The sequence below is a fragment of the Spinacia oleracea genome, chromosome 1, assembly GCF_020520425.1.
Source record: "Spinacia oleracea cultivar Varoflay chromosome 1, BTI_SOV_V1, whole genome shotgun sequence".
NCBI classification, from domain to species: domain Eukaryota; kingdom Viridiplantae; phylum Streptophyta; class Magnoliopsida; order Caryophyllales; family Amaranthaceae; genus Spinacia; species Spinacia oleracea.
The window spans coordinates 84,634,661-84,646,475 of NC_079487.1; the positions used below are offsets into that span (position 1 = coordinate 84,634,661).

The following is an 11,815-nucleotide window of genomic DNA, read 5'->3' on the forward strand; positions in this document are numbered from 1 at the left end:
CTTATGGGACCACCTTGTACCTTCATTCCTCTACACAAACTTAGTGTCCACATGTAGTTCCATCTTTTTAAAAATTTCATTAGGGAAAAATATTAAACTAAACAAGAATAAATTAGGACCTAAGTTGGTTTTAGCACCATAAAGACACTTACATAAGCAACTGATTACATTTTCTGCACTTAGATACCACCTTTTTTGTTAGCAGATATATCCCCGATTTTTTCCCATAAACTAAGTACAACAACAACAACAACAACAACAAAAGAAGAAAGTTAATCCTACCACATTTTTTTACACAAACGGATCATCATATCTCCTTAGTATATCCACATCTAATAGTGGTCAGTCCGTCCGCCCGTCGTCCTGCCAGCTTTCTTTCAAGAAATAGAATGTCTCCTATTTCTTGAGCTCGAACCAGACGACTTAGTATCGCCTGGAACAAGTGAAGTAGTTGGTGACTGAGAACTCCCACTTGTCTCAGAGCTCTTGCTCTCACCATTCCCTTTACCCATACCCCACAACTTATCGAATATTCTCCTTGAACGAGAAGGAAGCAACTGTGCCCCACTCCGACTGTTTTTACTATTGTTCTTCTTAGCCATCATTTTCCCATTTCTTTGTGCTTCTTCATCGTCCTCAATCTTCACTTTGTCCATCTGTTTCCTCAGTGACTTACAGCTTCCTAGGGTTCTTTGGTCCCATTCTTCTTCCTCGTTTGGCGTGGAAGATGAAGTGATGTTGGAAGTTCTGCCTACGGTCTGAGTTGTACTAGCAGACCTCATTTGCTCAAAGTACAACACTTGGACTACCAGTCTAAGAGGGAGCCGCTCGTTTTGTGCAGCATGCGATGATGCGTCCATTGTGAACTTCTTAACATCCATTAACGCGCATATTTGCTTCTTCTCTGCTTTACTCAAATCTGGATGCTCCTGAAAAGTGAAAACCCAACATCAACATAAAAATGAGTGACCATGATTAACAACTACGGAGTATTATCCAATTGCAACAGATAACTAGACATACCTTTAAGTACATATCCACAGCCCTGTACAATCCATCATGGATTGGTCTTGCTGACTCAGGTATCAATTTTGACAGTTCCATAAAACTCGAAGGGGACAAATTCGGATCAGAAGCAATTTCGGCTAGATATGCATCAACCAGTCCGCCAACATTTAACAAAGATCCACGGTCTGGACCTAACTCTAACTCGCCCTTCTCGTTGTTCTCATAAATATTTAACTCCCAACAGCTTTTTTCCTGAAGCACGAATCTTTTCACAATGCACAAAACCAGTTCAACATCATAAACAGTAGGTTGGGGAGACCTTGCTGGGATTAAAAGGTCTTTAACTGATGCCTGATCAAGCTTCGTGCTAACTTTCCTCAACAAGTCTTCCCTAGCTGAATCATCTGCATCAACTAGAACAGCAACTTTTAATAGCTTGAACAAGAAGCTACAAGAACAACCCAGTGATCTTTCAGGTGGTAACAAACATATGATTGTTTCCACCAAAGATTTGTTTCTTTGGATATGATCATCAGAAACCAAAGTATCAAGAGAATCTGGCAGCCATCTGATGACATACATCTTTAGAGCTTCCCCGATCACAGAACCATCCATTCTCCCCTTGGATTTAATAGCAATCATAACTCGCTTGTACATATTGATATCTAATTCACATATATCCTCAACCCACCAATCTCTGGGAACTGATTCAATCGTCTCCTGCTCGATAATCCTGTCTTGCATTGCCAATTTTCTGTTATGCGTGTACGACCATGTGATTTTTGTAGGGTCCACTGAGGTCTTGGATGCAATAGAATCTATGCATCTCCCAGTAATCTTCAAATCTTCAGACCATGGTAAAACAGATTTAGCATTTTGAAGGACGATGATTGAGTCCTTCCAAGTACGGAAAATACTGGAATTGAGAAAAACCTCTATCTTGTATATGAGATTTCCTCGATCGACATCCTCAGTCATCCCAAGATACTCCGCAGCACAACGTGCAGCAACGACATTATAAGCATTGAGAGTAACAGTCATCCCATAGCAGAATTTGGCACAAATGTCAAAAGCTTTTGGCCCGCCAGGAAAGTCCGCCAAATGAATCTCATCACTTTTTTCTTCATCTGCTTCCACTATAAGCTTTTGCAGACGGCTGCTCTTTGACAATAGAGGAAACTGTAGAAATACATGCCACAGTCACAAACAAAACATATAGACATGTGCTTGATTTTTTTGAAGAATAGAATTATGCAGAAGTTTTTTCAATATCCATAGTATAGTGTCTGGGAAAGGAAAAAGCAAAGAAAACTCATTTCAAGTTGAACATTCATCAGAATAGGCAAATTGGAGAGCGAGGGCATTTTTCCTCAATCATAAATTCATTTAAAAGAAACAACATCAAATATGATTGCAGTAGGGAACATTAAAGGCCGAAATAAAGTAAAAGGAGTTCAGTTAATCAATTTTATTTGAAATTTCGCAAGCATAAGGGCCTCTTAGTAAGAGGAATCACGGTTTTCAGAAACAAGCGCAATCAGCATAAAAGGATAAGAACGAGAAACTTAAATCACCCATGCAGAATAATTTCAGATGACCTCATTGAGATAATATAGAGGTCATACCTTGTGAAGGTAAAATTTCACATCCCCCACAGTTACAGCGACATCAGTAGCAAGGTCAGAGGAGACGTATCTGCAAATACGAGTAATGAAAATAAGTTAGCAAGGGAAATTTGATTTACTGAGACCAACACATTCTACATAAAGCAAATAAATGCCTACCATCCTAATTTCCATTTGTCGTAGTCCAAATAATTTTATACAGTCACATTTGATTGAGGCATGACGACTGTTCCAAAGAGTAGTCAAGTGTAGAGTGGAGAATGGGAAGTGGGGTAGAGGGAGGTAAAATGTAAGAGAAAGTGCTGGGAAAAGGAGAGAAACGAGAAAAGGCAAGCGTAAAAAGAAGTGTGAAGTTCTTTTGGGACACCCCCCAAAAAAAAGGAAATGAAGTTCATATGAAGACAGTGGGAGTAGTAATCAAGTCATTAATCATAAAAATTTGAGTCAAAAACATAACATAAGTATATCGACAAGCAATTAACTGTTCTCAGAAACCAAAGTAATGCCATCATAGTTGGGCAATCCAACAAGAGAACCAAACACTAGGGCATCGGATAAGTCTGTGCTTATCCAAACCAGACGTCCCACCTCCAGTGACAAAACCATTTACCATACCCCATAATGTTCAATAATCCATAAATCCAATGTACTGACTGACAACTTAATAACTTACAAGGACAACAGACAATTTTGTGACAGGGAAAATTAAGAAGGGGCCATCCCAGGGCATGTGAAAGAAAAAATATTAAAGTCTTTGCAAGAATTGGTTACTTGAATTATCCTACTCCCTCTGTCCCAATTATTTTCAATTTTCCTACTCTCACTGTTCCAAATTAATAAGCTACAATTGATTTTAATGGCGAACTTTGACAACTTTGGCCATTTTTTTCTTGTATATACTTCATATACTTTTATTTAAACTACAAATTTGTAACCTTAAAGCAATCTATTTTACATTGCAAATATTACATATTGTGACCAATTAATTTTTTTTAAGTTGGTGACTGTTGAGTGTTGACAATGAATATGAAATATGGCCCATAAATTAGAAGGATAGATAGCATGCTATCAGTTATGCTAAAATAAAAACATTACAACAATCTACAGGCACACCACCCTCCCAATGTGTGGAAGGTAGAATACAGCCACGTTCATCATTGTCGGGCACTCAGGCTCTTATAACCAACTTCAACATCCTCAAGTCCGAGGGTACTAAAGAAAATCAACCTACTATCAATAGCAAAAGAGGTCGTTTACAACCTTCGCATTAAAAAGAAAAAACATAATACTCATAAGCAATGTTTCATCTTTTGGCGGGAGGGTGGAAGAAGCAAAGGCGCAAACCTAGGGTGTGCATTTTAAGAGATAACACTACAATCACCATCATAACTACCGACTCAAGGTCTTTCACTCGCATACAACTGAAGAAGAATAAATATCTTATGCAACCAAACCTAAACCACCAAAACAAAATCCCCATTCCCCACAATATCATACAGAGTATTTCCTACCTCCATCCGTATATAATTGTCACGTAACTAGTCCAAATTATGCTATCAACCAGACAAATAATTCGTGATTAAGGGAGTACCATTTACACCCATTATTCAGAAAACTTTGTTAAAGATAAATTTTATTATCCACAGAAATGAAGTGTAATTACTAAGAACAACAATACTGTGTCAGCCTGAAAAAAAAGGAGTGGGGCTGGAAAAATCCAGCCAAGTGACAATAGAATTGCTTTTGTTTATGGACCACCATCAACAATTCAACACCAACATTCAAGAAAAATGGTTCAATGACTGGACCACTTTTCCCCAATTTCACCAAAAACTAAACTCATGCTTGGGTTCACCTGACTCTCTATAACCATACCCACAATCTTCACTCACTTTTTTCAGTTTTTGGTCCAATTTTTTAGTAAGCAGGAGAACAAACTGACATTTTACATACCAAAACAATTCACTAAAGGAACTTCAATGAAAGAATCTAAGTTGCTGAAATTTATCCCCCACAAACTGATATTGTGGCACTGTTATCAAAACAATTCTCCCCAAACAGGCCAACATGTAGTTTCTCTTTCAGAAGAATACAACAATGCACAAGAATACACAACAGTTTTTACACAATAGGTATATTTCAGGAAATTAACAAAATTAAAAATAAAAGGTCACAAAATCACAAATAAATTATTTCTTTATTTCACAAAATCACAAGAATACCTAAAGAAATGTTCGAATAACTCTATTAGAAACATTGAAGTATTTCTTTATTTCCACTAATTTTCCTTCCATGGTAATTTTTTTAATAAACATTGATATTATACGAAAATTAGCAACCGGAGATTTCTTCTAGACACGTGATCAATCGTTTACCTAATAGTTTCATATCGAACCGGTTACACGATATAACTATTGCGATATGAAAATGTCAAATAAGAGGAAAAGGTTAAATGATAGGAAAATTTACCTTATAGTGCTACCATCAAATTGAAAAGCATCAGGCTTGGAACCCAATTTCATGAACTTCATCTTCACCACTCAAAATTTACTAATTTACTCCAAACTAAAACAACTTCAAAAGAATGTTTGGTTACTCTTAAAAATCAATTAACAGATTTCCCCAGAAAAAAAGTTGAGAAAGTTCAACCCTTTAAATAACACAAACCCTCTTCAACAAGCTAAATTCCCTGTTTTTTCTCTCTTTTCTTTTTCCTCTGTTTTTTTTCTCTCTCTCTAAGCAAAACTTAAACTTCAACCAAGTAATAAAGAGAGAGAAACAGCAGAAACCCAGCTCAGTAATCTCAATTTATCCAAAACCCAGTAAAAACTATTCTTTTTTTCCTTATTTTCCTCAACAAAAAAATAATTAAATTTGCACCCTTTTACCAAATGGGTGCAATAAATTACATGTTCCCTGAAAACCCATCTCACTATCAGACCACATCACCACGTAATTAACTCCTAGCCGCCTTTACCATTAATCCTCTCTGCAAAACTGCAGAAACTTTTTTTGGGGGAAATTTTTTCTTCTGACCCGAATCTCAAGATCAATGAAAAAATCTGTTCTTTTGTAGAAATTTATTATTTTCTGTAATTATAATAATGGCTATGAATTGATGAGTTGTTGTTTGGGGTGATGTAAAAATGGTGGGTAAAATTAATTTTATTTTCCCTCCTAAATACTTCATTTACACACGTTTTCCAGAAATGTAGAGAGAGAAAATGTATGGGAAAGAGGAGGGAGGAAGAGTAGGGGGAGAGGCACAGTGTGTATATTTACAGAGTGTCTCAGAAGAGAGAGAAAGAGATGGGCTTTTTTAGGGAGCTTTTCCTTCAGTTAAAGCACGCCACTTGTGGTTTGTACTGTTTTGCCCGTTCACTTTTTGATGCAATTTTTGGTATCCAAATGTGTTCGTTAATCCCAAACCTATTAAATTACTCCCTTTTTTTTTTTTTTTTTTTTTTTTAGAAAAACGGACGGTACCGTTAACGATTATCATTAATAAGGCAAAAATCGAAAGCTATTACATCATCTAGAATACCCGGGCATCCACCAATCCACACTCTTGTAGAGTAATCGAGTGGGGTTAGATGGGCCATTGTATGGGCCGCCAAGTTGGCCTCTCTAAATACATGAGAAAATTTAATAAACTCAAAAGAACTAGCTATCGAAATAATTTCCTTCACCATCATACCCAGATGCGTACCAACGCAACGAACGCCATTGATGAGCTCAATTACCAGCTTATTGTCGCTTTCCACCTCCACCTTGTTCACGTTTCCCTGCAGCGCAAGCTTCAACCCCAGCGCAATGGCCTTTGCCTCCACTACCGCCACATCCCATTGGTGTTTCACCTGTTGGCACGCCACCCGCAGCACTTCCCCTCCACTATCTCTCAGAACCACCCCATACCAACCCCCTTCTCCTTGAACGTAGCTCCGTCAACGTTCACTTTAACCACCCCCTCGCACGGTGGCTTCCATATGGCCTCACCACGCAAATGGGCTCCGCCTCCCCTTCTACTTTCTTCGCCCCTATTCCCCTTCCAGCCCAATTCACCAGCCTCCTTTGCTTCCAGAAAGGCGTTTAACATCGAGATCGCCACCCCAACAACCTCCTCTGGCAGTTTAGCCTCACCACCGTGAATCACCCTATTTCTTTCGTTCCAACACATCCACGCCACCATGGCCACCCTACCTCTATCCGTTCGTGTCGTATTGGTGAGCCACCACTCGACCCAGTCTCTTACACTACCCACCCTAGGACAATCTAAGACACAACTCACCTCATCAATCTCCCATATGCTCGCCACTTTCGTGCACAATCGAACTGCATGGAGTTCGTCCTCCTCCCTTCTCCCACATCGTTGGCACACAACATCGATGCCCTCAACCCTCCGGTGAAGACCCATCGAAGTAGGCAACGCCCCTCTACATAATCTCCATATGAAAACTCGAACCTTCGGTTGCACCTCCAGGGACCAAATCTGGTTCCAGAACTTGGGCACGTCCGAACTACCCCCTGCACCCTCGACCGCCCCTTTATAGAAATTGATAAACCTATACCCTGTCCTCACAGTGTATTCCCCCGATTTATCGTAACTCCACACCCTTTCATCATCAACTTTTGCACGTTTATTAATGTATACTAAAGATTTTTTTTCTTTTTTATTAAAAAATAAACTTAAATAAAACCTCAATTCACTAATCATTACAACAATTAATAAGATTGTTTTATTTATCAAAATAAACCAATAATGAAAAAGCACAAAGATTACTAACTTAACGTACTTGGAAAATTGCAAAAATATTTAATGAGTTGAAAAAATTGGACCAATTAAAATTAAAAGATGGCACAAAAAATGATAATATAATAAGTTTATAAAAAGAAAGATTCTCCCACGTAACAAACATTGTGAAACACCCTAAATATAATACATAACAAACAAAAAGAAATGGATGGAGTACTAAATTACTACGGATTTAGACGTAGTAGTTATCAAACATCTTGGTTTGGTGTTTAGGAGAAAGAAGTGAATAAAAATAATAAAAGAGGTAGAGAGATAAGTGAGAAAGATATACCGATAGAGAGAGTATGAAACCAACCAAAAATTGGTGTTCATGAACACCAAATGGAAAACCAAAATTTTGCTTGAAGAGATTGACATGTGTCATATGGGAACTAAAATTATTCATTATCCTTTTTTTTTATTGCAATGTGATTTATGACATAGATTTGTTGTGTTAAAAATACATATCCATTGAAAATTTACAATGGCCATAAAAAAAATATTACAACTAAAAAAAATTATAAATGTCTTTATTTTTGTATGTTCTATAAATAGAAACCAATATTGATCCACTTTAGATCACGAAAAAAATCTTAATTTTCTCCTATCTTACTGACCTTTAGATCATAAATATTTCAAGGAAGACCTTATCGAAAATGTATGGTAAAAATGTAGACAAACTAGTGATTGATTAGTTATATGTTATCGTATGCAATATCACTTATTTAAAGGTGGTAATGGTCGAGTTTGTAGGTAACAAGTTAAGTTTATTATTGATATAAATTTTATACTTAACAAGTGAAGTTTTATTTAGTTTACTTTTTAAGTATTTTTTTATTAATATTTATTAGCCGATTATAAAATTTAATTAATAAAAAATTAATAAGCCACTAACTTAATTAATAACGATTAATTATGTCACTAATAATTTGATTATGTACTTATCCATAATAATATCATGAGATATAAATGTAGGTGGGATATAGATGATGTAGGAGAGAGATGTTATTTTTGATGTTTGATAAATGTTGTTGGTGTTGAGTTTAGTGTTGAGGAGAGAGAAATGTAAAAATATTATATTTTATTAGGCTGGATATCAAAATCAAAGTGTTTGATAAACATGTCGTTTACTTGAAAAAAAAACTATGATTAATTGAGATATGATCTCGCGTAAACATTAAACGTTCAAACGAACTTTGTTTCCATTGGGATCGAGACCTTTAATTAAATAGAAATCGTGTCTTGTTAGTTGATCTAAATGTTTCTTAGCATTATGACATCATTTTGATTTATGACAGTTTGTTTGTTTGGAGATAAAAAAAGGGTAGGGATAGTAATAAAAAGGAATGTATTAGCAGGCCCGGTCCTGACATTTTGAGGGCCCTAGGCGAAATAAGGGATTTGGGCCCCTTCTAAAATAATACGTCTTTAACTGAAATAATTTTTTTTTTTGTGAAATCCATTATATTGTTGAATTCAAATCAATAAAAACTTACTATATCTCCTTTGCAGGATCCTAGAATTTCAAAATCCGGCTCTAGTCGATTTCTTGAAATATTTCAATAAAATAAATACTCACTTAATTACAAGATAATTAATATGCGTAAAGAGATATTTTTTGGAAATAAAGGTTCATTTTGAGCATATCAAAATATCAGTTAATTTTGTCTTCATTAAAATGCTTATCTATTTTAAAACTTATAAACCCATATTCCATCAAATAAGCATTTTGTTGCTCACATATAGTTATATCAATTAGAAATGAGTACTAAAAGTCAAAGTAGATATCAAAACTTTAGAATCTACTTTCTACCAATGTGCCAAGGAAATAACATGTGTATTTAATGCGTTGTTTATTACTAGTACTAAATTAATGGATAGACAATTATTTTGGGCCCCTTTCCGCCTTGGGCCCTAGGCGGTCGCACCCCTCGCCTACCCCCTAGGGTCGGGCCTGTGTATTAGACCACTCTCACTAGTGGGGGAAAAAAACCTCACAAATTCTTATTTACAAGGGTTGTACAATAAATATTGTACACCGAAGTAAAAGTTAACTCAAAATGCTTAAAAGTTAAGCTTATATATGTAAAAGTTATCTATGTTTTAGTATTTTTTTTTTATTTTAATAAAACTTATTTCTTCAAAATCACTAATAATGTATAAAATTAATCATTTAACCCTTTAAAATGTTTATCTATCAACTTTCTTTTTACTAATACAAAAGTTAATCAAAACTAGGTTAAAGTTACAGAAAAATGAGTAAAAGTTATCTTGGTGTACAATAAATTTATTGTACACCTTGTGCGCGCAAGACCTTTTGAAAATACCTCACCAGCGTCACCATTATGGCACTATCTTTATACCACTTTCTTACTCCTCCACATCACTTTCCTCACATATAAATTTTGTTATAACAAATTCATCCCACCAATGAACTAAAAAAAAACTTCTCACCACTTTTACTTTTACTATTCACTAAACTCCACCACACTTTCTATTTCCCACATACTCCATCCATTTTGTATTTATTCAATTATATTAATAACTTAAATGAATTCTAACAATTAAATAACATAAGCAAATTAAATGATTTTTGAAAGTGTGTCAAAATATAGCAAATTTGGTTTCTATTTATAGATCTTGAAATTTTATGACCGTTGATATAATTTATTTATTTTTTTATTATGTGTTTTCGGCTAAAATAGCCGTAAACAAAACATAGCCTTTACAAAAAGTAAGGAATTTTGTGATTGGTTGAAAATAATTTTGACAAGTGTCATGCTTACATTGGCCAAGCATTATCATTTAACTTTTCTTTTTGGAAATAAATGTTCAAACAACTCTTCCACGGTTACTTTTCAAGTTTCTCACCAAATACTCGACTGCCATCCCTGTAATATTCAGCTGCAGCAACACAGAGGGGACCCACAAATGTCGTGAGTAAATTTCAACAAAGAGAACGTCGCGCAGGGAAATATAATTTTCCTCGTGAGTTAATTTTCGTTTCCCCATTGATATGGTGTGTGAGCTAATTTAATCTCACCGTTTCTCACTCGTGGGGAACTTTTTTCCTCCCTGGTGAGAGTGCTCTTAGAGCAATCTATTGTTTATTTATGGGGATGGGTATTAGGAGGGGAATAGGGATAAAATCTCTTCTTAGTTCTTACCCTCAAATTCTATATACAAGTGGATGGAGCTTGGAAGAAACAAACTAAAAGGGTGGGTATGGGTTGGAGGTTAGGTCAACATAGCATCAACTATGGAAATGTCGTTGGTGGTTGTGCTTTAGGTATGCCTTACTCAGCGAAACAAGCAGAGGCTTTAGCGTGCTTGAAGGGAATAGAACGGGCTCTCCCTTGTTCGATGACAAGTATCACTATCTACAACGACTCAGCGAACCTTGTGGCTAATCTCATTGATGGAGGTTCTCATGACATACATATGCATTGGACACTAACCACCATTTTTCAACGTGGACAAGATTTTACGCACTGCGACATTCGTAAAGTTGACCGAAAACAGGTGAGTATGTGAAGGAAATAATGCCCTTGGTCCAAGTATGCATTCTATGTTAAGTCTAATAAATGCGGTTCAGTATTAATTAACAAGTTAATAATTCAGTGAGATCAAGTGAACTGAATGCCTAGCTAGAGGCCGCTTCAGTTCAAGTGGAATTAATGATATTAATCCACAGCTTACTCTTGACTGAACCCGTAGGGTCACACAACAAGTACGTAAACGGATCAAGTATTTAATGGCATTAGATACTCCATCTATGGATATTCGGAATCGACGGATCTTGGTTTCAGTGGGAGCTGAGATCGTCACAGGCAAGAAATGAATACTCCGGAAACGATGATATTGCCGGAAACGGAAATATGGATCGGAAATATAAATATTATCCAAGTCGTAGATGTTGCCGGAAACGGAAACATGGTACGTATCGGAAAATATTATCGGAAATGGAAATATTGCCAGAATCGGAAATATTGCCGGAAACGGAAATATTGTCAGAATCGGAAAATATTATCGGAAATGGAAATATTGCCAGAATCGGAAATATTGCCGGAAACGGAAATATTGTCAGAATCGGAAATATTATCGGAATCGGAAAATAATTCCGGAAACGGAAATATTAAATATTTGTTCGAAACGGAAATTGATTCCGGAATCGGAAATATTAAATATTGTTCGTATCGGAAATGAATTCCGGAACCGGGAATTTAATCGGAAGCGTATCGTACGAATTAGCATCGGACGAAGGCCCAGCACGAAGTCGGGCCATCGCCCAGCAAGCCAAACGCGCGCCCAGCCAAGGCAGCGCCCAGGCCCACCGCAAGGCAGGCCCAGCGCGCGCCTAAGGCCATGGGCCTGGCTGCGTGGGCTGCTG

General features: G+C 36.5%; 1 protein-coding gene across 1 annotated transcript; it reads right to left on the reverse strand.

Annotated features, from left to right (window-relative positions):
* Nucleotides 1–54: 54 nt before the first annotated feature.
* Nucleotides 55–5,999, reverse strand: LOC110777307 (BTB/POZ domain-containing protein NPY1). The gene is made up of 4 exons (XM_021981913.2): nt 5,103–5,999; nt 2,634–2,703; nt 1,024–2,187; nt 55–929 (listed from the first exon to the last, which is right to left on the reverse strand). Exons 1-4 carry the CDS (start codon nt 5,162–5,164, stop codon nt 378–380), a joined length of 1,848 nt encoding a protein of 615 aa, XP_021837605.1. The 5' UTR covers nt 5,165–5,999; the 3' UTR covers nt 55–377.
* Nucleotides 6,000–11,815: the final 5,816 nt, after the last annotated feature.